Source organism: Chamaea fasciata, unplaced genomic scaffold (assembly GCF_029207755.1).
Source record: "Chamaea fasciata isolate MVZ Bird 193981 ecotype frontalis unplaced genomic scaffold, bChaFas1.0.hap1 SCAF_21, whole genome shotgun sequence".
Taxonomy (NCBI): domain Eukaryota; kingdom Metazoa; phylum Chordata; class Aves; order Passeriformes; family Sylviidae; genus Chamaea; species Chamaea fasciata.
In genome coordinates, this window is record NW_027094106.1 from 9,341,574 (window position 1) to 9,366,937 (window position 25,364).

A 25,364-nucleotide genomic window follows, 5' to 3' on the forward strand; every position below is an offset into this window, starting at 1 on the left:
CAGGGGAACAGGCCATCCCTGTTGTCCCATTCCCAAACCTGCCATGACAGGGGAACAGGCCATCCCTGTTGTCCCATTCCCAAACCTGCCATGACAGGGGAACAGGCCATCCCTGTTGTCACATCTCCAGCCTGGAGGGGGAACTAAAACCCCAACCCCGCCGCCATCCGTGCCGCCGCCGCTGAGCCGCGGCAAACTCAGCGCACGGAGGGCGTGTCCCCATGGGCGTGTCCCGTGGGCGGGGCGCGGCCCAGGGGCGTGTCCGGGGCGTGTCCCCGGGGCGGGGCCGGCGGGCGGGCGGCGCTTTGTGCGGCGGCGGCGGCGGCGGGGCCGGGCCGGGGCCATGGAGCGCTGGACCGGCCGCGTCGCGCTGGTCACCGGCGCCTCCGTGGGCATCGGCGCGGCCGTGGCGCGGGCGCTGGTGCAGCACGGCATGAAGGTGGTGGGGTGCGCTCGCAGCGTCGATAAGATCGAGGTACCGGCGGGGCGGGGGCCGCCTCCCTCTTTCCCTATTCCCTCCTTCTCTCCTTCTCTCCCTCCCCGCGAGGCCGCGGCCGCTCCCGGCCGGGCGCTGCCACCGCGGCCACGGAGCCCCCGGGGCGGGTGGAAGGTGCCCGAGAGAACAGCAGCTTCCGTTTCGTCCTTTTCATCCTTTTTTTTTGGTGACGTTTTTGTTTTTTTGTTTTTGGATTTTTTTTTTTCTCTTTTTGGAGCCGCTTCTTATCGAGGTTAAAAATAGCATCCCCCCGGGAGCGGGATGGGGCTGCGGGGCCCCTCCAGCCCCTCCGGGATGCGGCTGTCCCAGGCAGGGCGTTGATTTAGGAGCTGGTGTTAAAGCAGGCTTGGGTCCTGCGAGGAGCATCTCTACAGCCGCGTCAAAAACCTGATGGCGCTGGCTGGAGAATAAAGATGCTTAAAAGGAGTGTTTCCTCGGGGTGCATGGTCAGCTGTGCCTGGCAGTGCCACGAGCTAAAGCTCATTCGCCGTTTAGGAAGTCTCCTGTGAGGGAGGAAAGAAGTTTTAGTCATCTTAAACCTTGCCGTCCTGGGCGTTTGGAGCTAAAGGAGACCTGTGCCATAGCCAGGGTTGTGTTTCCCTAGCCAAGGTGATAAGGGCTCTGCACGGCTGACTGCGCTGAGAATAAAGGGTCCAGAAATTCATGGAGACCAAGGCTTGGCATCGGTGGCGTTGCTGAGTGGGGTTGAGTAAAGAAGTGCTTGGGAGAAGCCAAACTTTTCCCCTTTTTCCCTGCGTGTCCTGGAGGCGCCGCTTGCAGGGAGGAGAGAGCTCCAGCGTGACTTAGTGTGAACTGTCCTTTGGGGCTTGCTGCTAAATTTGGACTTCCCAGCGTTTGGATGCTGCGGTTTTCGCAGGGAAAGCTGAGCTCTCCAAAGGCTTTCCCACGTGCAGCTGCCGGTGTTGGATGTGCTGGAGCCGCGGGGTGCCTGGCAAAGGATGTGCAAAGGATGTTGTCGCTTCCCATTCCCCTCCAGAAAGAGCCATTTCCAATATCGCTCCTTCCAGCGGCGCCCTTATCTTGGATTTTGTTTTGGAACCTTTTCATCTGGGAAAGGAATCACCGCGGCTTGTGTTTTTTTTTTTTTTCCCGTTCGGCGTCCACGTGAGGTTCCTTCCTTCCCCCAGCCTCTCCTGGCCGAAACAACAGCGTGGGTTTGAGAACGAGCAGCGCCGTGGCGGCTCCGCGTTTTTATCGGGACGCGCACCAGGAGCAATCACTCCGGTATCGGTGATCGATCGGCTCCGCTCGGGGTGCAGATGTGCCCGAGCGCTGCTGCCAGCTCCCCGATGTCCTGTGCCGTGTCAGACACGTGTTCCCGCAGCAGCTGATGCTTGTCGTCCCCCCCCCCGCCGTTCCCTCCCTCCTCCCCGGGTCCCAGAGTGTGCCCGCAGCGCTGTCATTTGTTTTGGTGGGTGTCTGGACTGTGTTTTGCTCCGCTGCTATTCTGGGTTTGTTTATTGTCGAGCATGTTTTCCTTAACGAGGAAGAAAATCCCGGCAGCGCTGCCCGCCCCGGGGAAGGGAAGGTGCTGGAGCGTGGGGGGGGATCCAGGGTCACGGTGGGAACAGCCCTGTCACCTCCTGGCAGCCAGGGATGCCGTGGGAGAGCTTTGTGCCCAGTCCTGCCGTGCCTCAGAGCAGAGCTGTCCCTGGAGCTTTCCTCCAGGAGATTCGCCTTGAGGCTTTTCCTTTTAAAAAAAATATAAATAAAATAGGAAGGTGTGCAGATTTGGAATTATTGAGCCGGGGATTCGATTAGGGGGTGGATTTGAGGGATGCTCTGAGGGCTGGGACGCAGTGATGGACAGAGGAGAGAAGAGGAACGTGAAGGAGCTGAGGGGGTTCGGTGATGCCAAAGCATCTCACAGTTAACAGAATTCTGGAATCCCAGGCTGGCTTGGGTCGGAAGGGACCCTATAAACCATCCCGTTCCATGGGCAGGGACGCCTTCCACTACCCAAGGCAGCTTGACATGGGAAAAGGACGAGCGGCAGAGTGTAAAACCCGGAACACAGAGCTCACTTCGTAGCACAAAAACATCGTGTTTCATCAGCGTTCAAATGGAAGCCACCCGTTTTAAGGTGAAATGGCTGGGCGCCCTGTGCGAGGAGGTTTTGTAACCTCCAGCTAACTGACGGAGCAGGTTGTCTGGTGGGGATTTAGCAGGGGCAATAAACGCTATGTCAAGATTTCTTAATCTCTCAGAAAATCAGATAAGGGCTCGAGGCAAGATAACGAAGGATTTGCAAAGTTGCGTGTTTGGCATTAAACCCGTGTCACAACTCCAAGTGGTCTTTATTTGGCTTTGCAATGAAGATGTTAATGGCTCCCACCCAAAAAAAACCAAACCAAACCAAAACAAAACAAAAAAAACCCCCAAAAAAACCAAGCTGCAGAAGGATCTTTTTTGGTTTTTCCTTTCCCTTTTTTCCCCCCACGTTTCCCTCTCTGCTCCCAAGGAGCTCCTGCTGCTCCTGCTCCTGCAGACTCCTCATGTGGGTCATCGAACAGCAACTTTTAACAGTCAGGACATCGAGGAACAAAACACAAACTGGCTGCATTTTCCTTCTGCGTGCCAGGAGGTAATTCAGGTTGAAGGCTCGTTTGAAACGCAGAGCCTGGAGGTACTAACAGCTGTCAAGGACTTTCTGGCGTGCGCTCAGCCAGTGTTTGCTGCTCTCCAGACGCTGCCACGCGTTCCAAGTCGGGAGCTTTCGCCAAAGCCAAGCGTTTTCAGCAGCTTGCAAGAGCAAGAAAAAGCTCCTGGGGAGATGATCACCCTCACAGGGACATCCCTTGCTGCTCCTGGGGGCTCCAGGGTGCAGAGACTCGGTGGGATTTGCAGCCACCGTGGTGCTCTCCAACTTCCCTGCTCCTCGTGTTTTCCAGGAATTTGTGTTCACATTGCCTGGCTTCTTGCCGCAGCAGCACAAAAAAAATAAAAAATAAAAAAAGGGCAGGATTTGCACATGCATGGGACAAAATGTTTCTCGCAGCTGGCAAACCCCTCTCTGGTCTTTTATTCGGTGCGATGTGCGAGTTGTATCTTTTGCAGGGTTCATCCCCAGGCTGGGGAAGAACTGGCAGGGATTTTCTGGCTCAGGGGGGACTCCGCAGCTTTTCTCTCGTAGCGCAGGAGGGCAGGGAGCTCTTTCCAAGGGGTTTGCGGTGGTGCTGGTGCTACACCTTTTTTAATAATTGGGATTGATTTATTTTGTGTTTCTAGGGACTGGCAGAAGCGCTGGCAGGCGCTCTCCCTCCATCCGCGGTGTCACAGCCCTGGGGCTGTCACTGATGGGAGACGGGACACTCCCGCCTGCTCCAGGTCACTGGAAATCTTCCAGCAGCTCCTCCATCCCTTGGATGCCTTGCTCCGATGTGACCAGGGACACCATTTCCAAAAGAAATCCGTTTTTTTTTTCCCCCCCGCCCCCCGGTCTTTGCTGGCTGTGCTGAGAGCAGAGCCCGGCAGGAAGCAATAAACGCGGCTTAAGAGACAAGGTTTAACCAGTGAATTCCGATGCGTTTGTGACAGCTATTGATCAAAGGTAACATTTATAACCAGGGCCTGCTTTGTCAAGGTTAGATCTTGCTCAGCCTTTGATAAGCTGAGCAATGATTGCAGGTTGGAGCGGCGCAGTCTCTGGGCAGGGTGTGTGGGAGGAGGAGGAGGAGGAAGGAGCTGAGTCTTCCTCCTGGGATCTGAGCATCCATTTCTGGGCTCTCTGGTCACTTCCCTGCACCCTAAGGTGCCAGGGAGGCTCTGGGTGCTCCAAGAAGGGGAATTACCAGCTAATAGTACTGGCAGGCAGATCAGGCTGATGGTTTGGAGGTCACCTGGTTCCACTTTGGGGGTGTCCTCTGTCCCTGTGCCCAGCAGCTGGGGTGGCTTTGCTGGGCCGTTCCCGCAGGTTTCCCCAGTTTTCAGGGCGGGAGGAGCAGCTTTGGGCAGGATGATCCCGAGGCACGGTGGAGCGAGTGACCTTCAGAGTCTCCTTGGCCCCTGGGAGGGATTGTTTAGTGTTTGGCCGAGGCTTTGCCTCGGGGATGGTGGGCTCAAGGCCTCTCAAGTGCTTTTATTGCCACTTGTCCCTGAGCAGATCCTGTGCTGATAAACAGCAGAGAGCCCAGGATTGCTGCCCCGGGGTGTGGGGAGCAAACACTGCTCTGTCCCCGTGGTTCCCCTCGGCCTTGAGGCTCAAACCAGGTTGGATCCCTCCTCTTTCTCCCCCAAAATGTGCTTTGAGGACTCTGCTTCTCTGCTGCTCCCCTGTTCCCTTGGCCTTTGCGATAGAGCAGCAATACCACGCTCAGAGCCCTAAAAATGAATAATAACCGAACCTTTCCTGGGATTTTGGAGCTGGGATGGGAGGTGTGAGCTGCAAGGAAGGTGAGGTGGCTGTCCTGTGCCTCAGTTTCCCTGTGTAAAACCTGGCAGCTGGCCTGGGAGGGTGGGAGGGCTGCGTTGGGCACACCGGGAACTTTCTGACTGGTTTTGGGTTTAAGGGAGAGTGCCCAGGGCAGGGAGGTGTGAAAAGTGCCGTGAAGAAAACGCAACAGTGTTTTTTTCCCTGGGGTTTATCAGCAGTTTTAGCTCTGCAGGAAGCAGTGGCCGTGCTCGGGTTGGGTTTTTCCCACAGCGGGCAGTGCCAGAGGGGGATGCCCGGGGCAGCCCCAGGTGGGTTTGTGCCACCCCGGGCTCTGCGAAACGCCGGATTTCTGGATTTCTCTCCCCGTGGGGCTCAGCCTCAGCTCTGCCCAGCTTAGCTGGGATTAGGCTGGCGTGGCTGCAGATGTTGGATCACAGCACCTGCAGCTGTGCGTGTGCCCCTGGCAGGGCTGGCCCCCCCCGCTCCCACCTGGCCGGGCTGCGCTGCAGCCTCCTCTGCTCGTCCGCGGGTCACAGTCCTGGGCTGGGACAGGACTCGGCACCCGCCACCCCAGTTTGGGGGCTGGGGGCTGGGGGGGCAGGCCGGGCCCCTCCTGGTGTGCCTTAATCTGCCTCTGCTGAAGAGGATTCCTCGGGGATTACAGGCTGGGAGCCGAGGAGGGACAGCCGAGAGCACCCAGCCCCGCAGAGCGGCCACGGCCAGGGGTGCCGGCGGGAGGAGAGGCTGCTCCCCAGCTGTGACCCTGGGCTCCTGCCGGCCTGCGGCTGCTCTGGTGTGTTCTGGTGTGTTCTGGTTCACTCTGGTGGTGTTCTGGTGCAGTTCTGGTGTGTTCTGGTTCATTCTGGGGCAGTTCTAGTGTGTTCTGGTGCAGTTTTGGTGCTGTTCTGGTGTGTTCTGGTTCATTCTGGTTTGTTCTGGTTCATTCTGATGCAGTTGTGGTGTGCTCTGGTGCAGTTGTGGTGTGTTCTGGTTCATTCTGGTGCAGTTTTGGTGCTGCTCTGGTGCAGTTCTGGTTTGTTCTGGTGCTGCTCTGGTGTGTTCTGGTGCAGTTCTGGTTCATTCTGGTTCGTTCTGGTTCATTATGGTGCAGTTCTGGTGTGTTGGTGTGTTCTGGTGCAGTTCTGGTGCAGTTTTGGTGCTGCTCTGGTGCAGTTCTGGTTCATTCTGGTTCGTTCTGGTTCGTTCTGGTGCTGCTCTGGTGTGTTCTGGTTCGTTCTGGTGCTGCTCTGGTGTGTTCTGGTGCAGTTCTGGTGCAGTTCTGGTGTGTTCTGGTTCATTCCGGTGCAGTTTTGGTGCTGCTCTGGTGCAGTTGTGGTGCAGTTGTGGTGTGTTCTGGTTCATTCCGGTGCAGTTTTGGTGCTGCTCTGGTGCAGTTGTGGTGTGTTCTGGTTCATTCTGGTGCAGTTTTGGTGCTGTTCTGGTTCATTCTGGGGCAGTTGTGGTGTGTTCTGGTTCATTCCGGTGCAGTTTTGGTGCTGCTCTGGTGCAGTTGTGGTGTGTTCTGGTTCATTCTGGGGCAGTTCTGGTGTGTTCTGGTTCATTCCGGTGCAGTTTTGGTGCTGCTCTGGTGCAGTTGTGGTGCAGTTGTGGTGTGTTCTGGTTCATTCCGGTGCAGTTTTGGTGCTGCTCTGGTGCAGTTGTGGTGTGTTCTGGTTCATTCTGGTGCAGTTTTGGTGCTGTTCTGGTTCATTCTGGGGCAGTTGTGGTGTGTTCTGGTTCATTCCGGTGCAGTTTTGGTGCTGCTCTGGTGCAGTTGTGGTGCAGTTGTGGTGCAGTTGTGGTGCAGTTGTGGTGCTCCGTCCAGCCCTGCATGCAGCCGGGTGTGCCTGGGACCCCCAGCTCGGAGCTCTGGCTGCGTTGCTGTCTGCTGGGGGTGGGCAGGGTGCAGGCCTGGGGACAGTCCTGGGTGTCCCCGGGAGGTCTCCCCACTCCTGCTCACCCCGGATATTCCCAGTCCCGTTTTACGCAGGGCGGGTGTGCGCCGCTTCCCTCTCATCACACATTTTCAGGGCATCCCAGACCTCGGCTGCTGCAAGGTCAGGCGGGGCTTGATTCAATTACACAAATCATTTCTCCGGGTGGAGGTGACACAGCAGGGCACTGCCGGGACCTGGGGGTGTCAGGCAGCAGCTGGGGCTCAGCCCTGGGTGTCTGTGGGTTTTCTGGGGAACCTGCTCCATCCCAATCCCGGCAGTGACCCCGGCGGCGAGGCTGGATCCCGGCTCTGCCGGGTGTCTGAATGGGCTGCTGGAGCTCCATGGGCAGCCGGACAGCAGCCTGGGCAGAAATTCACCCCTCGCAGGGTTGTTGGGGAGGAATTCACCCATCAGCAGGGTTGTTGGGGAGAAATTCACCCCTCGCAGGGTTGTTGGGGAGGAATTCACCCCTCGCAGGGTTGTTGGGGGGAAATTCACCCCTCGCAGGGTTGTTGGGCAGAAATTCACCCCTCGCAGGGTTGTTGGGGAGGAATTCACCCCTCGCAGGGTTGTTGGGGAGCAGTTTCACCCCTCAGCACGGTGCTGGGGCTGCTGCAGGAGGGCAGGCAAGTGTCCCTGTGCTGGGCAGGCTGCGCTCACGGGCAGGCAGGCTCAGCAGGGCCGGGTTTAGGGCAGGCACAGCTCAGAGGAGAGCGGAGATATTGCTCTAATGAGCTGTCACGGTGACAGCGGCGTCTCCTCCTCCTCCCCCGCGCCAGCCTGGAGCAAGAAAGGGGGAAAAACTCAAAGTGCCTCGACGGGAGGAGGGAGCAGGGACCTCCTTTCCATTGGCTCCTGGGTGACAATGGGAATGGAAAATCAGGTGAGCTGAGAAAACAAACAAACAAACAAACAAACACGTGTCCTGGGATGTTTTAACTGCTGGGAGCAGAGGAGGCTTTGGGAAGAGCAGTCTGGGGGGCCAGCTCCCAGCTCTGGGGAGATGTGAGGATCTCAGCAGGAGCCTGCCTGCGAAGAGGTGTGGGGTGATATTTTATCCTCGGGCCAAGGTACCCACAGCTCTGAGGGTGATTGTCTCCTCCTGGCAGTGGGGGCACAGCTCTGGATCTGGCCCATGGTCACAGAGCCCCGCGGAAATAAACAAACAAACCAACCAGCCTCACCCTGGTGCTTCATTCACCGAACGTCTCTGTTTACGCTGTTGTGCTGCTATTAAATCTTAATGAACAGCAGCTCCAGACTTGCCGGTCGGTGGAATGGAAGGGTCTGGAAGCCCCCGGTTTTCTCTCACGGCTGTGATGCTGTTTGTTAGAATTTTTCTCCTGCATTTCCTTTAGGTGGCGAAAGCAATTGGGGGTGACTTTGGTGCTTTTCCAGTTGGTTTCTTGGGGGCAGTCCTGTGTTCAAGCACGAGGTCCTCAGTCAGTGGGACACTAGTAGCTGTGACGAGTGGCAGGTTGGGTTAAAAATTGCCAAATGGCTTTAATCTCTCCGAGCTAAATGTGTCTGAAGTTAATGGGATGGTTGGCCAAAATAAAGCCCTACTTGACTCCTTGCTTTCTTTCCCCTCCTCTTTGGAGTCCCTGAACATTTTTGTATCGATTAGTCCTGTGAAACTAAAAAAATTAGTGTGAACGCAGCGTGCCCCGTTTGCACAGAGAGCATTAACCCTTCCTGGGGAGGACTGCCGGTTTCTGGGCACAGCAAACCCATCCCATCAATGTCAGGCATCCTTTGAGGCTGGGTCACACCTGGCTGCGCATTTCCACGCACCCAGAGATAACGGTGTGGGGCAGAGATGCTGGAAGTGGCCCAGGCCGGGCTGGACAGGGCTTGGAGCAGCCTGGGGTAGTGGAAGGTGTCCCTGCTCACGGCAGAGTGGGGGAACTGAGTGGTCTTTAAGATCCCTTCCAACCCAAACAATTCTTGTTTCAGATTTCCAGCTGCTGGACTTGCACTGGTCTGTATTGCTGTCGCATTACCTGGTCCCTCTCAAATTGGTCAGGAAATCTGGAAAGCCAGCTTTTTTCTCTCTTTTTTTTTAAATTTCCTTCCTCCTTGTGCATGTGGTGTGCTCAAAGTGGAATGAGCATCACTTGAGTGACTTAATGGATGCTCTGAAAAAAACCAAAAACCAACAAAAACCCCTCTGCGAGCTCCGTAGCTCAGAGAGCTGCTTTTCAAAAGTCTCTTGCAAACTTGCCCGCAGTTGATGTTTCTTTGAAGAGCCTGTGATGACTCTTTATCTGTAGATGGTTTGAAGCACGTTCAGCCCTGCCTGGGTGTCAGCACTCGGGTTTTCAAAGAGAATTCGTTAGCACAAGTGCAGCCTGAGAGATGAAAGGATCCGAGCCTCCTTGGAGGCAGCGAGACACCAGACAGGGAGAGAAAGGACTTTCCTCCCCGGGAGAAAAGCTTCTCCAACACAGCTGACCAGGGAAATCAGACCTCTCTCAAAACCTTTCTCTTGGGGTGGCTGGAGGCTGGCTGGGAGCAGAGCCTGGGCGCTGGAGGCACTGCCCAGAGCTCGCAGCCAGAGTGGGCAGCTCGGAGGGACCACAGCGGGGCATCTGATCCAAGCCCCGTGCTCTGGGTTATCCCAGAGCAAATCACACCCCTCGTGTCCTCTGCTCCTTCATCTGCGTCTCCACCGAGAGGCTGGGCCGGGCGGGGAGAGCTTTCTCCAAATGTGGCAGAAACGGAGCAGTGGAAACGGAGAAACGGAGCAGTGAAACATCCCCGTGTCCCGCTGGGCTGGCCGTGAGCTTGTCTGTCCTTCCCTGTCCGTGTTGATGGGCCCCTCTTCCCTCCAGCCAGCTCTCCTGGCACGGCTCCTGCTCTGCGAGCTTCCTCCCAACGCCCTGTGCTCGTGTTTCTCATTTTTGAGCATCTTTGGCGTTGCCTGGTTCTCACTCCCCGCACCAGTTCGTGGCCCCTTTTTCCCCCTCGTGTGTCTTTGCAGGAGCAAAGCCCCATCCCCGGAGCCCTTTAGGACCTTCCAGCAGCCCTTCGCACCGCTGCGGATTTCCCAAATGCTGCTCCTGCACATTTCCCCCGCCCCTGACCGCGTTTTCAACGCGCGCTCCGACGACGAAAAGAGAATACATATTTTATACATTTTATACTTTTTTTCCCAGTGCCGTCAGCACATCATCAGCGAGGTTGCCTGCACGGCAAAGTGCGGGCGGCCCCGGAAAGGCAGGATGCGGTCCCAGGGGCAGCTTTGTTCGGGCAGAGCTGCTGTCAGCCCAGCCCCGCAGGGCTCTCCGGGGATCCTGGTGCTGCTGGACGGATCGATCTCCGGCGGAGCTCGGCGCGTCCATCCCCTCCTCTGCTGGTGCTGAGAGAGCAATAAAAATCATTCTTGTGGTGCTGCAGTGCCTTCCCCGAGCTGGGAGCCAGGCAGGAGAAGAGCTCCTGTATCGGCGCTGGATGGAGAGAGGGGAATCCCGGTTTGGTGATCAGAGTTCAATCTCACTCGGGTTTTCCAAGAGCTTAGATACCATTTCAGTAAGGTTAATAATTCCTACTACGATAATCAGGTTAAAAGATCGTACAAGTAATTTATGCATTTTACAGCACCTTTATCAGAGAGGGTTGATTGAATCTCTTCCCTTAAGCAGGTTTAATCCCATCTTCTCATAATCTCAAAGTTCTGTTTGTCCTTGCCGTGGCATCCTAGTCACCAGACTAGCTATGCTAGTTAAGTCTGTCTTTCTCTCTGTCTTGTGTATTTCCACACTCCTGCACCACAGCTGCGGGAGGGAAACAGAAAAAAAAACAACAAAAAAACCCAAACCAAAACAAAAAATTCCGGGCTGCTTTTGGATTATCCATGAAAGCTGCTGGGCAATGGGAAAGGTGGAGCAGCAGCAGCTCCACGCTCAGGGCCTTGCTCCAGCTCTGTGGCTGCTGGGAAACACTGAAAATCCTTTTTTTTTCAGAGCCACTTGCCCCAGAACGCGTCAGGTGAGGGTGTTTGGGATGCAGGGAGGGGCTGGCGTCTGTCCCTCTGCAGGGCAGCTGCTCTGAGTTCTTCCCGTGCCATCGCTTCCAGGACATCCCTGCGCTGCACCTCGCTCCTCCTTTTTTTTTTTTTTTTTTTATGAAAGGCCGGGAATTGCAGTGCTTGGAACGCGGGGGAGGAGCTGGGAGAGCTGCCGGTGGCGGGAGCTGCCTCTCCTGCCCCCGCTGAAATGTCACTGTCACCGTCGGTGACTCCGCCGCGGGCGACGGCGCTGGGAGCGATTTGGCGGAGGTTTTGTCGGCAGAGTCCATCTCCCCTCGGGAACCAGACGTCATGTGGCTCCTGCCTGGCGCTGGGAGCTGTCCCTGTCACTGTCACTGCGGTGACACGTCAGGGAGGAGATGCTGCTCCTCATTAGCGTCAGGGGTAAAGGGCGTCCTCGGGAGGACGCGGCAGCGCAGCTCCCGGCCTCCCCTTGGCTTCCCGGCAAAGACTGGGATGTCTGGAGTGATTCCAGCCAGGAATTGTCAGGCGCATCCTTCGCCCGGTGCCAGGGCAGGATTTATTCGCGTTTCGCCGGCGCATTGCCCAGGGTGATGGACGAGCGCTGAGCGCGCCCTCGAGTTCGACAGCTTCAAGGCTGGAGCTCTCAGCTTCTCCCGGGTGTCGCCGTCTCCCTTGTCTTCGTTAGCCTCGCAGGGATTCTTCCCCAGCGCCGCTTTTCGGCGCGGGCCGCCCGCGGCACCCGTCAGGTGTGTTCTGCGGGGAGTGGCCGCATGAGCTGCTCCAGGGGACGGGGCTGGTGGCTCTGCCATCCTTCCTGGAGGCTGCTTCCCCCTTCCTCGTGGCTGTTTTTTCCCATCCTTTTGGCTGGTTTTTCCCTTCCTAATGGCTGGTTTTTCCCCTCCTAAAGGCTGTTTTTTCCCCATCCTTTTGGCCGTTTTCCCCCCATCCTTTTGGCCGTTTTCCCCCCATCCTTTTGGCCGTTTTCCCCCCATCCTTTTGGCCGTTTTTCCCCCATCCTTTTGGCCATTTCCCCCCATCCTTTTTGCCATTTCCCCCCATCCTTTTGCCCATTTCCCCCCATCCTTTTGGCCGTTTTCCCCCCTCCTTTTGGCCGTTTTTCCCCATCCTTTTTGCCATTTCCCCCCATCCTTTTGCCCATTTTCCCCCATCCTTTTGACCATTTCCCCCCATCCTTTTGCCCATTTTCCCCCATCCTTTTGGCCGTTTTCCCCCCATCCTTTTGGCCGTTTTTCCCCCATCCTTTTGGCCGTTTTCCCCCCATCCTTTTTGCCATTTCCCTCCATCCTTTTGCCCATTTCCCCCCTGTCCTTTTGGCCGTTTTTCCCCCCTCCTTTTGGCCGTTTTTCCCCCTCCCTGATGTCAGTTTCCCCTCTGTCTCCCCCAGAAGCTGGCAGCCGAGTGCCAGAGCGCCGGCTACCCGGGCACGCTGATCCCCTACAAGTGTGACCTGTCCAACGAGGAGGAGATCCTGTCCATGTTCTCCGCCATCAAGACCCTTCACCAGGGGGTGGATGTCTGCATCAACAACGCGGGGCTGGCCCGGCCCGAGCCCCTCCTCTCGGGGAAGACAGAGGGCTGGAGGACCATGATAGACGTGAGTATTCCCCAGAGGCAGCAGGAGCCACCTCTCTGTCTCTTCTGGCCACCGCCTGCTCCTTTCAGAGCTGAGGATCCGCTTCCCCAGCCCAGTTTTGCTGGGCTTCCACTTTCCGGAGTGAAAATCCCGCCCTGCTGAGCCCTTGCCTCGAGAGGATGGAAAGCAGCATTTTTGTTTTAGCTCACTGGCTTTTCCTCAAGGCTGAAGAGCCTTGCTGCTGCTTTATTTTATTTTTTTTTCCCTTCAATAAAGCAGGAAATCGAATGGCAGGCGCTGGGTTTTCCAGCTAATCCTGTTAGCTGTGGCAGTGGGTTTGTAGGAATGGGCAGGTTCTTTTTGGCTTAAAAAGCTGTAATGCCTTTTTTTTTTTTTTTTTTTTTTTTGTCTTTATAGCTTAATTTTCTGCCCGTAATCTGGTTAGGGCTGGATGTGAATGGGAGCGTTTCTTGTGCTGAAGTGGGAGTTGTGCACGTGCCTCCCCCCATTTACACCTTCTCCCCGTCCTGAGGTGCTGCTGGGGCATCTTCCTGTGACTTCAGCGTTTTTTTGTCATTCTGTGGGGGCCCTTTTCTGCACACAGCCACACCTGTGGGACCTGGGGATGCTTTGGGTGTCCTTGCAGTGTCTGCGGCCAGCGAGGCGCCGGACCAGGAGTGATTTTCCCCTCCCCTTGCGCGTGGGAAGGTTTTCCTCACAGGAACAGGGGTGGGACTGCGAGCAGTCCTTATGGCACCTCTGAGAGCTTGTCCTGGCCAAGGGAAGGACGTGTCTGAAAAGCTCTTTGGAGCTGTGGGCTCAGGGCCACGGTGCCCAACAGTGTCGGCTCCCCTGCCAGTCCCTGCAGAGCTCTCGGGGGGCCGTGTAAAGCAAGACACAGGAGCACATTGAGACTTCAGCCTCCTGCTGCCAGGCCGAGAGCTGCCATATCCTGGCTAATTAAGTCCTTGTTAGGATCTTGGCCCGACTGCTGGCTGCTGTGACTGCAGCCAAAGCAAGCTGAGCTCGGCTTTGTGTGCCCAGCCAGGCTTTTGTGGGCTGCCCAGCCCGGGTCACTGCACAGCCGCGTCCCCCCGGCCCCCGTTGCCATGGAGGCTTTGAAGAAAATGAAGTGAAGTGGAGCTGAGGCTGAGCTGCTGTTCCAGCAGGGCGAGCTGGGCCCTGGGGGTCACCTGGGCCTTGGAAAATCCTCGTCCTGGTCCCTGGGATGTGTCCTGTGTGGATCCCTCAGGGACGCCGCGTGTCCCTGGTGCTCCTTTCTTTTTGTCAGCTGGGCGGGCTGGGGGCACTTGTGGCTTTTCCCGGCTTCCCCAATCCATGTTCCCTTCCCTGGCTGGAAGCGCTGCTCCCTTTATCTCCCCTTCCCCAATCCATGTTCCCTTCCCTGGCTGGAAGCGCTGCTCCCTTTATCTCCCCTTCCCCAATCCATGTTCCCTTCCCTGGCTGGAAGCGCTGCTCCCTTTATCTCCCCTTCCCCAATCCATGTTCCCTTCCCTGGCTGGAAGCGCTGCTCCCTTTATCTCCCCTTCCCCAGTCCATGTTCCCTTCCCTGGCTGGAAGTGCTGCTCCCTTTATCTCCCCTTCCCCAATCCATGTTCCCTTCCCTGGCTGGAAGCGCTGCTCCCTTTATCTCACCCGCCACCACTTCTAGGGGGCAGAAACATTTTGGAGTGGGGCTTGTCCCGTGTGAGACTCTCCAGTGTTGGTGTTTGCAGCGGCTCCAAAGTGTCTGGGAGCCCGTGGGGGTCCCCCCTGCTTGTGGGGGCTGCTTTGGGCTGGGATGGGTGGGCAGGGTTGGGGAATGTTTTATCCCCCAGGGATGCTCTGTGTGGCTCTCGGTGCCCGGCAGAAACGCTGCTGTGGCAGCCTGACAGCCCCGTGAGCTGGCAGGTGTTTCCCTCTCACCACCCTGCCAGCAGCTGCTGCCTCGGCTCCCGATTTCTCTGTGAGCTGAACAACCCCGCAAAGGTAAAGGCCGAGCCCTGGGATGCTCCAGAGCCCAAGGCTTCACCCCAGCCCAGCCTGGGCGGCCCCACCGGCCTGGGCTTTGCTTTTTTGGTGCGGGTGGGAACAGCTCAGTGGAGTTTTTCCCTTTTGTTCTGTGCCCCTGTTTTGTGGCTGCACGGAGCTGTCCCCTGGCAGCGTCCCCTGGCCGTGTCCCTGTGCCCAGGCGCCGTGGCAGGGCTGGGGGGGCTCTGCAGGGTCGATCCCCCCTGCCAGGACACCCCAGCCCCAGGGCGGCCCTGGGCAGGCTCCTTTCCCTCCTTTTCCCTCCCGGGGAGGGCTGCCAGCACCTTTCACGGGCCACTGGGCTTTGCAGGGCTGTGTGGCAGCAGGGAGACTCCTTCCCAAAGCTTCCCTGGAGAGGAGCAGCAGTGCTGGGAGATGCTGCTAAGTTTGCTCTTTCTTTTTTTTTTTTTTTTTTTTCTTTTTAAGAAAGCAAATTTCCAAGTGAAAAGGCTCCCATTTTACTGTGTAACCACTGCAGGAGCTTTTCATTCTGTTCCTCATCTGCAGTGCTGCTGTTATAAAGAAGGGAGATGGAAACACAGCTCTTGAGACTACTTTTTTTTTTTTTTTTTGCTCTTAAGACTTCATATTGCTTGAAATGTAAATCCCTGTCCAAGCCAAGCTCTAAAAACTAATGTTTTTAGAAAACGAACATCCCGAGTTACCGAGTACGGGAAATCCAAAATAGATTTTGCATTCCAGGGACGAGTCCAATCTCAGGTGTGTTCCAGGGCACCTCTGGGCTGCAGGATGGGGGAAGTTTCCAAACAGCCATTGATCCATCGCTGCAGGAGGCAATAGGGCCTTAAATTAAAGGCTTTGCTTCTTCTTTTTTTTTTCCCCCTTTTTGGTAAATTGATTTTTGCTTCCACGCATTTTTTTTTTTTATGAGCTTCGAGGCTCCGTGTCCTTCCAGATCTCCCCTCCCGGTGTCCTCCTTCGTGCTGTACGCCTAAACCACGTCATAATTCGCTTACCTCCTCTCCTTTTCTAATGTCCTGGTTCTTTATTGTCTGGTGTTTATTCCCAGGGTGGGGAGCTGCTCCTCCCCGGGCTGCAGGATGTTTGGAGTTCTGGCTGTGTTGCTCTCCAGCAGCCCTGCCTTGCCAGGCAGCAGCTCTGCCGTGGGTGCAGGAGGGAAGGTGTCACCCCAGGCGGGTTCTGAGCCCCTCCTGCCTTGGCTCACAGCTTCCCCCGCGTCCTCACAGGTTCGTGAGGCCGGAGCAGAGCCCTGCAGGGCAGGAGGAGCTGGGGCTGGGCGCCGTGCGCAGCCTCTGGGGCTGACCTTTCCAGCCAGGAATTCCAGCCGGACTTCCCAATTTTCCCTGCTCAGGGCACAGAGGAGGGCTGCAGCACACATCCAGACACGGGCTGGGTTTGGTTCGTGGCATTGTTCGCCGACAAGCCGGGCTCTGTTCTCCTTGCTGCTCCGAGCCATCTGTGCGGGGATACGTTTGCTGTGAGCCGCCTTTCCATCTGTGCTCCGGAGCTGGGGCCCTTGGAAAAGGCTGGTTCTGGGAAAGTGGAATGCTGAGCACTTCTAGGAACGGGATCTTTCGTGTCCTGGGATCTGGCAGCTGGAGCCGGGAAATGTGGTTTGTGTCACCGAACCTGGGCCCAGGAGTGTTGGCCATCCTCGCCAAGGGACCCTGGAACCTCTTCTCCTTAAAGCAGGGACCACAAAAGCGTCTGATGTGGGGCATTTGTAACAACAGCCTGGGGTGACACAGACTTGCTCCTCTTCCAGGCCTGTTTTTAGGTTCCTCAGCGCCTGCCCCACGTTTTGAAATGGGGTTTCACCCCAAAAAATCCCAGTCTGTGCTGCTGGGAAAAGGCCGTCCCGGCTCAGCTGCCCCCAGCCAGTTGTTTTGTCGTGCCCCGGGGTTTTGTCACGGGGCTCTGGACTTCCCCATGTGGCTGCTGATTGGGATCTTGCTTTGCCAGGAGCTGTCAAGATGTTGTACCTTTGCCCAGGCCGGGCATGGCTGCTCCGCGAGCAGGCTTTGGGATGAGGTGACCCTCTAGTGGCCTTTGGAGAGGGAGTTGCTCCAAAAACCTGCTGGGCTGGGGCATCCTGGGGCAGAGATCTTGTTTGCCGTGAAGGGTTTTACGGCAGCAGTTCCCAGACCCCAAAGGGCTGGGTCAGGCAGCAGCGGGTGACTCCCGCCCTCCCTGCCCACCCTGCCGTGGAATCCCAAATCCCCGCCTGCTCTGCCCTTCACTGCAGTGCCGAGGGACCCTCCTGCTGCCTTCCCTGCTGGCTTTCCTCCTGGCACAGCCCCCGGGTGGATTCCCAGGTTAAAGATTCATCCCTGCGGTTCCAGGTGTGAGGGCTCAGGCAGCCAGCGGTGACCGAAGTGCGCTTGGCTGGGGCTGATGGCTCCTGGGTGCTCCCCGGGTCAGAAAAACGCCCTGTTTTATCTCAAAACCCCCTCGGGGATGGCCTCTGGCAGGGAATGGGACCGGACTAAAGCAGGTCCTCGAGCTGACCCCGCTGCTCTTTGCGCTGCTCGGGGATTGCATCTCTCTCCAAACCCGTGTCCCTCCCCTGCCCGGCCTTTTGTGCCAGCAAGTCCGAGTTATCCTGCCCCATCCTGGCTCCTTATTTTCCCAGTGGTGATCCCCGGCCCTCTCCTGTCTCCATCCCTCCACCTGCCTTCTGATTGATCAGAAAATCGGTTCAGTCCCGGAGGTTGCAGCCCCGGCAGTGTGTTCAGACCCTCTGTGCTGCTCCTTTAGCTGGCGGAGTGGCACGGGGTTAGCCAGCACCTGCCAGGGGATGCTCACACCCTTTCTGGAGGGTAAAACCCCAAATCTCAGCCACCGGAGCAATTAGCAGTGCTGCTGAGATTGTTGCTCATCAGCCCTGCACGGACCTCTGGGCCCTTTGTGTTCCAGCTGGGAGAATCCCCTTTATCTCCCCGGCAGCTTTGACTCCGTGTTTTATGGTCAGGGAAGGCTGGAGGCAGCCCTGCTCTAACGCCTGTGGAGGTGATAGGACCGAGTTTAACCAAGCCAGGGCAGTGCTGGGCCAAAGAGCAAGAGGCTGGAATGCTCTGGATGCTCGGGGAGAGGGGAAATTGCCAGTCAGGGCTGAGGAAAATGCCAGCAGGCCCTGACACATCGGTGGGCACACAGCCCCAGCGTGGGTTGCCCGCTCTGGTGTTCCCTGTGGCACAGGGTGACCTTTGGTTCCTGAGCCCGGGAGCTCCTCCGGGGCCTCCTCTGAGCTGCTGGCGCTCTCACAGGCACCATCTGGGGATTTCCTCGTTAAGGAGCTGACCTAATTACCTGCTGGGAGTGCCCTGCCAGCTGCCCAAAGCCCGCAGTGCCCAGTGCCGGACAGAAGCTGCGGCTCTGCCTCCTGCCCGCGGTGGGGATGGGCTTTGCTCTCCCTCCTTGCCCCTAAAACAACCGAGTCCATTTATTCCTGCTCCCTCTGGGGGTCTGTGCACCCCCTGCCCCTGTGGCTGCAGCCCCCACTTCAGGAGTGGGGTGTGAGGATGAGCAATTCCCTCTTCGGGTTTTCCCGGGAATTCCCTGGGAGCTAATATCCCAGAGTTTGGGGCACGCAAGGGGCAAACCGAGAGGTGCCAGGCAGGGCTGCTGGCTTTGATTTCTTCTTCTTTCCTCCCCGCTCAGGTCAATGTGATGGCTGTGAGCATCTGCACGCGGGAGGCCTATCAGTCCATGAAGGAGAGAAACATCGACGACGGGCACATAATAAACATTAACAGGTGAGCAGAGCGGGCTGTGCCAGCAGCCTCGGGGCCCTCCTGCTCCTCCCGGCGGCGCTGGGTGGGGTCGGCCACGGGGGTCTCCTCCTCCTCCTCCTCCTCCTCCTCACCTTACAGGAAGGGTTTAAGCGTTGGAGTTTCAAGCTTGCCCTGATGCTGATGGGGTTTTGATACTTCAGACTTAAATCTTTGCTGGTCTAAAGCAAGGAAAACCAAAGCGGGGGGGAAAGGGGGATCCAAAGCAGGGAGGAAAGGAAAATCCAAACCAGGGAGAAAAGGAAAATCCAAAGCAGGGAGAAAAGGGGGATCCAAAGCAGGGGGGAAAGGGGGATCCAAAGCAGGGAGAAAAGGGGGATCCAAAGCAGGGGGGAAAGGGGGATCCAAAGCAGGGAGAAAAGGGGGATCCAAAGCAGGGAGAAAAGGAAAATCCAAACCAGGGAGAAAAGGAGGATCCAAACCAGGGAGGAAAGGGGGATCCAAAGCAGGGAGAAAAGGAAAATCCAAAGCAGGGAGAAAAGGAAAATCCAAAGCAGGGAGAAAAGGAAAATCCAAAGCAGGGAGAACAGGAAAATCCAAACCAGGGAGAAAAGGGGGATCCAAAGCAGGGGGGAAAGGGGGATCCAAAGCAGGGAGAACAGGAAAATCCAAAGCAGGGAGAAAAGGGGGATCCAAAGCAGGGGGGAAAGGGGGATCCAAAGCAGGGAGAACAGGAAAATCCAAAGCAGAGAGAAAGGCCTGACACCAGCCACTCCTGCTGGGTGAGGACTGATCCCTGGAGCTGGTCAGGAAGTGTGGGCTGTGTCCAGGGGAGCCTGTGGTGGTGCCAGCCTCTCAGTGGCCGTGCCCTGAGTGCCCTGCAGGTCCCTCCCGGGTGGCAGCAGTGTCCCCTGTGCTCTCTCCCCCAGCATGAACGGGCACAGCGTGGTGCCCCAGTCCGTGGTGCATTTCTACAGTGCCACCAAGTACGCGGTGACGGCGCTGACCGAGGGGCTGCGGCAGGAGCTGCGCGAGGCCAGGACGCACATCCGAGCCACAGTGAGTGCCCTGCGGCTCCCTCTGCCCGCTGGGAGCCTTCCCTTCCTCTCCCCATCCCATCCCATCCCATCCCATCCCATCCCATCCCATCCCATCCCATCCCATCCCAGTGCTCACCACACTGGGGATGGTGAGGAAATCCTGTGGGAAGCTCTGGCTCTCTTGCCCAGGCAGGTTGGGGCACGGAAGGGATTTTTTTTGGGGGGCAGTTGCATGTTTGGGGTTGGGGGGTCACATCAACAGGGGGAGGCACTCAGCTGGGCTGTGCTCTCCAGAGCTTTCCAAAAATTCCGGTTTTCCTTTGCCTCTCTGTCCCTCCGGGGTGTGAGGGAAGAACCTGCCACAACAATCACTAAGGCAAGGTCTGCTCGCTTCAGCTGTTCCCTTGGAAAGTGGGGGGGAAAGGAGAATAACAGAGAAATGAATTTTGTTTAATTTTTTTTTTAATTCTTTTTCTGAAGGGGAATTACAAATCCTATTAGGATGTGCTCTGCTTTTTTTTTTTTTTTTTTTTTCCCAGTGTATATCTCCAGGACTGGTGGAAACGGGATTTGCTTTTAAACTTCATGATAACGACCCCGAGAGAGCTGCTGCAACCTATGAGAGCATTCGGGTAGGACTTGGAGGAGTGGCAACAGAGGGAAGTGGCTCTGATTGTAACCGAACAGTTCTCCTGGCTGACGGTTCCAGAGGGTGCCCAGTGCTCCCCAATCTCAGCCCTCAAACCTCAATTTTTCTGCTGATATTTACACACTGTGGTTCAATTTCCAGCTCCTGATATATTTTTTTAAATTTATTTTTCCCTTTTATTTCGATGCTTCTGGAAAAGAAGCGTCAGTCAGCTTTGCCGTTTTGCAGGCTGGGACTCCTTCGTGGCAGAGGAGCTGGGCCAAGCAGAGGTGCCGGCACAGGGAGTGTGGGAAACGGATTTGCAGAGAGAACGTAGAGAAGTGGCAGAGAATCCCCTACAAATCCATTTCCCACAAGGAGGAGTGTTGCCTTGCAGGCGGGCACGGGATTTCCCGTGGGAATTCCCGACAAGGATGACCTGGCGGAATTGCTGTGCCCAGCAATCCAAGAGTTATCCCCAACCAGGCACACCCTTGGCTGGATTTGTCACGGCTTGGGTGTTTCCCGCTGGCCTGCAGCTTCCGGAGACGCCCCGGGGACCCAGTGCGACCCCGCTGTGCACGGGCAGGAGAGGAGGGCTCTCCCGGGGAGCCCGGTGCGCTGCCCTCTGACCCGGAGCCCCCGCGCTGTCGTTGCAGTGTCTCAAGGCTGAAGACATGGCCAATGCTGTCATCTACGTCCTCAGCGCCCCTCCTCACGTGCAGGTGGGCTGGGGCTGAGCCTGGGGGGGCTGCGGGCTGCCCTGGCCTGCCTGAGCCACCGCGGCATCAGCTGGGAGCTTAGGGGGATTAGCCGGGATCACGTTTGTTTACACTGCCCCGGTGGCAGCTCTGGGGTCGCTCTGGGTGTGGGATTGCTCTGGGATGGCACTGCTGGGGCTCTGGGATCGCTCTGGGATGGCACCGCTGGGGCTCTGGGATCGCTCTGGGATCGCTCTGGGTGTGGGATGGCACTGCTGGGGCTCTGGGATCGCTCTGGGATCGCTCTGGGTGTGGGATGGCACTGCTGGGGCTCTGGGATCGCTCTGGGATCGCTCTGGGTGTGGGATGGCACTGCTGGGGCTCTGGGATCGCTCTGGGATGGCACCGCTGGGGCTTTGGGATTGCTCTGGGTGTGGGATGGCACCGCTGGGGCTCTGGGATCGCTCTGGGATGGCACCGCTGGGGCTCTGGGATTGTTCTGGGTGTGGGATGGCACTGCTGGGGCTCTGGGATCGCTCTGGGATGGCACCGCTGGGGCTCTGGGATTGCTCTGGGATGGCACCGCTGGGGCTTTGGGATCGCTCTGGGTGTGGGATGGCACCGCTGGGGCTCTGGGATTGTTCTGGGTGTGGGATGGCACTGCTGGGGCTCTGGGATCGCTCTGGGATCGCTCTGGGTGTGGGATGGCACCGCTGGGGCTCTGGGATCGCTCTGGGATGGCACCGCTGGGGCTCTGGGATTGCTCTGGGTGTGGGATGGCACTGCTGGGGCTCTGGGATCGCTCTGGGATGGCACCGCTGGGGCTCTGGGATTGCTCTGGGATGGCACCGCTGGGGCTTTGGGATCGCTCTGGGTGTGGGATGGCACCGCTGGGGCTCTGGGATTGCTCTGGGTGTGGGATGGCACCGCTGGGGCTCTGGGATCGCTCTGGGATTGCTCTGGGATGGCACGGCTGGGGCTCTGGGATCGCTCTGGGATCGCTCTGGGTGTGGGATGGCACTGCTGGGGCTCTGGGATCGCTCTGGGTGTGGGATGGCACCGCTGGGGCTCTGGGATCGCTCTGGGTGTGGGATTGCTCTGGGATGGCACTGCTGGGGCTCTGGGGTCGCTCCGGGTGTGGGATGGCACCGCTGGGGCTCTGGGATCGCTCTGGGATCGCTCTGGGTGTGGGATGGCACTGCTGGGGCTCTGGGATCGCTCTGGGTGTGGGATTGCTCTGGGATGGCACTGCTGGGGCTCTGGGATTGCTCTGGGTGTGGGATTGCTCTGGGATGGCACTGCTGGGGCTCTGGGATCGCTCTGGGTGTGGGATTGCTCTGGGATGGCACTGCTGGGGCTCTGGGATTGCTCTGGGTGTGGGATTGCTCTGGGATGGCACTGCTGGGGCTCTGGGATCACTCTGGGATTGCTCTGGGATGGCACGGCTGGGGCTCTTCACATCCCTGTGGATCCAGCAAAGGCTGAGCTGGCTCTGGGTCTTCCCCCAGAGGGTGCTGGGGCACTGCCAGCCCCCCCCCCCAAGGAATGGGCACATTCCCAAGGCTGCCAGAGCTCCAGGAGCGTTTGGACAACGCTCCCAGGGTGGGATCTGGGGGTGTCTGTGCAGTGCCAGGAGCTGGACTGGATGATCATTGCGGGTCCTTCCCAGCTTGGGATATTCTGTGATTCCATGATCCCAGAAAAGGACTGTGAGGGGTAGGGGCACGCTGTCCCCTTTTGGGTGCCGCCATCTGGGATTTTTCTGGGAGTCCTGGCCTTTGCCAGTTGCCAGATGACGTGTGGGACCTGCTCCCCCCAGCGTGAGCTGCTTGAGCTGCCAGGGGCTCTTCTCCTCCTGAGGAACAAGAAATCCTTGGCCAGCTTTGGGCAGGAGGAGCAGACTTTGATCCCCAGGGGTTCCTCAGTGCCTCGGGTGAACTCTGCTCCCTGGAGCAAGACGTGTCCCCTGGCACTGCATCCCTGGGGAAAACTGGCTTTTCTTGGCTTCAAAAGATTAGAAAAAATAAACAAGCCTGCCTGTGGCAGCTCCGTGAGCCTGCCCAAACTGCAGCCTGGAGCCCTGAGGTTCATCCTGCACCTTTTCCGTGCACGTCTGAGCTTTGTGCAGCCTGCTAAAGGCGGAGCAGGTCCCTTCACCTCTGCTTTCCTCACGGCTCCGCGGATCAGGCTCGTTCCTGGCCACAGGCTGGTGCAGCACAGAAGCGCCAGGGCTGCGGTGCACAATTCCCGGTGCAGAATTCCACGTTGGTCTCTTGCAGATCGGGGATATACAGATGAGGCCCACGGAGCAGATCTCCTAGCAGGGGAGGAAGAGGAGGATGAGGAGGACCATGAGCAGCACCGTGCCCACTCCACTTGGAACCCTCTGGCAGCCCAGGGTTCCCTCAGCTGGCTGGCAACGTTTTAATCAAGTACCAAGGATCATGTTTGAAGAATTATTTTTTTTTCTCTCCCTCTCTCTGAGCTGGCGCTGGTGCTGAGCCAGTTTGAAAGAAAAAAAAAAAAAAACAAAAAAAAAGAAAAAAAAAAAAGAACCACAAACTCGTGGTGGGTCTCCTTCTCCCCCACTCCTTTCTGAAACTGCTTAAGAGTAAAAAAAAAAAAAAAAATATTTGAAAATAATGCAGGGAAGTGGTTTGTGGAAGATGGTTTGTCTCCAGGCTGGTTTATTCTTCCTTTTGCTTTCTTTTCGAGGTTGCTTTGATCTTGGTTGCTGATGCTGTGTGTGGGCCTAGGTGAAGTGGCACGAGGCGTTTGCCAGCTTCAGTGTGCTCAGGGTTTGAGATTTTCAGTGGATGTCACACACGAATCCATCCAACGTTTTGAGTTCGTTTTCATCGGGTTGATTTCTGATGGTGATGATGCATGTGGTGTTTTCTATTTCTTTTGTATTCCGCTGCACTGACCCCGGTGTACAACCTCCCCCAGCCCTCCTTTCCCCTTCACGTGAGTCATGCCTGCCAAGTGTGAGGAAGTATAAATGTGTGTGCTCGATATTTCTCTTTTTTTTTTCTTTTATTTTTCTAGGTAGGTAAATAGTTGGAGGAAAAGCACCTGTCCCCGTGCAGGTTGGGATGATAATCTAAGTGGCATAGTTACAGTAAGAGTGAGTTGTTTTGGTATTTTTAATAAAAACTAAACGTGTGCTGTCTTGTGATCGCCTCCACCCTTGGTACCGTCTCCCAGCACTCTCGATGTTCTGTATGTGATATTTGCATGCATTGACACTTTTTCTGGAAACGCGGATTGCTCTGGTGCTGTTGAAATGCTGGTGCCGAGGAGCTGGAAGTGGTGGAAGTTTATTTTTATGTAGAGACACAAACTCTGAGAGAGGGAGAGAGAGAGAGAGAGAGTGGAACGAGCCGTGCCGAAGGTGTCCAGAACAAGGAGGGATTTGTTTGGACATTTTGGCTACAAAAAAAAAATAGCAGCAGGTGAAAGGTGTGGCTGAGATCTCGTGTTGGTGCAGCCCCAGCGTTTGGCTCTGGGTTTACTCTGAGTTGAGGGAGAACTGGCCCCAAAGCAGAGCTGGAGTTGTCTCTGCAGGGAGGTCTGTGTGTGTCCAGCTCCCCGTGGAGCTCTTGGACACGTTGCCTTAAGATTGCAGACCCTGTGCAGCTCCTGCTGGGCTCCAGAAGGTCAGGGGTGGGCAGCTGGTCGGGGCAGAGGACAGAGAGCCCGGGAACTTGGGGTTGGATTGTTTGGCTTTACACCAGGAGAGCCCTGGGGGGTTCATCTGTGCTCCCCCTGCACGAGGGAGAGCAGAGCTGGGCCGCCGGGACACGAGCTCAGCTCCCCTGCACAGCCTTGGGCAAGTCACGTTACCTCTCTGCCTCAGTTTCCCCGTCTGGAGAATGGGGATAACGACACTCACCTACCTCACAGGGGTGTTGTGAGGACTCACAAGCTTTTTCTGTAAAGCACTTTTGACCACGACAGGCGCTGCCTAAGTGCTGAGTGTTGGTTTTTGAAGTATTGTTGTGAATTGAGCCTTGTGATAACCCTATAGAATATTCCTTGTGCCAAAGGTGAGCAGCTGTGGGAGGAGGATACGAGGAGAAAACCGGCAAAATGTTCCTTTCTTTCACGATGGCAAAAAGAAAAAAAAAAACAAAACAAAAAGGCAGTTTTGCCCCTTTTTTCTCCCTCTTTGTTAACACGTGGTGTGTTCTGTCCATTCCTCACCTGTCACCAGGTTTCTACTGACAAGTGCCACCCGGATTTGGCTCTTTAATTTATTGGGAGTGAAATCCCAGCCCCTTGGGAAAGCCTTGCACTGCCCCCAAGGTGCTGCCTTTGTGTGGATTCCCAGCAGGTGCCCCGGGCACTGTGTGCCGTTCTTAACAGAAGGTGGTTGAATTACTAAAGAGGCCAAAAAAAAAAAAAAAAAGAAGTAAAATTGAGAAATTAGGAACTGCTGAGCAGAAAAAGACCGAGCAGGGATGTGGGCAGCAGTGGTGAAACACTGAATTGTGGCAGCAACAGTGTGCAAGGTTCGGCAGGTGTTGAAATTGTGGCTGAGGAGGGGGCTCTGCATCTCCCTGTGCTGTAAAAAAGGATTTGGAGAGAATTGCTTCAGGTGCAGAACCTTGACAAAGGCTTTGTCCGGGTGGTTGCTCCCTGCTCACACAACCTGCCTGCCCTGCAGCCCTGGAAGTTTTGGGTTTTTTTCCCACGAGAACATTTCTAAGTCTCTAAAGTAACCTCGAGATGACGTGCAGTGTGTTTTTCCATTTGAAGTGTGATTTTTAGGGGATCGTCCCTGCTGCCTGTCAAGCTCCCCCACGAAGGAGGGAGGGCTCCTGGTGGCCTCTGT

The 25,364-nt window shown here is 56.7% G+C and overlaps 1 protein-coding gene across 2 annotated transcripts; it reads left to right on the forward strand.

Moving 5' to 3' along the window:
- The first annotated feature begins 305 nt into the window (after positions 1–305).
- DHRS11 (dehydrogenase/reductase 11) lies at positions 306–24,941 on the forward strand. Of its 2 annotated transcripts, none has more exons than XM_066201941.1 (7): positions 306–475; positions 12,226–12,435; positions 18,088–18,182; positions 19,088–19,217; positions 19,738–19,830; positions 20,486–20,551; positions 22,807–24,941. In XM_066201941.1, exons 1-7 carry the CDS (start codon positions 344–346, stop codon positions 22,846–22,848), a joined length of 768 nt encoding a protein of 255 aa, XP_066058038.1. In that variant the 5' UTR covers positions 306–343; the 3' UTR covers positions 22,849–24,941. The 2 variants fall into 2 exon arrangements, with proteins under 2 accessions (XP_066058038.1, XP_066058039.1); XM_066201942.1 differs by having other exon boundaries at positions 12,229–12,435.
- Positions 24,942–25,364: the final 423 nt, after the last annotated feature.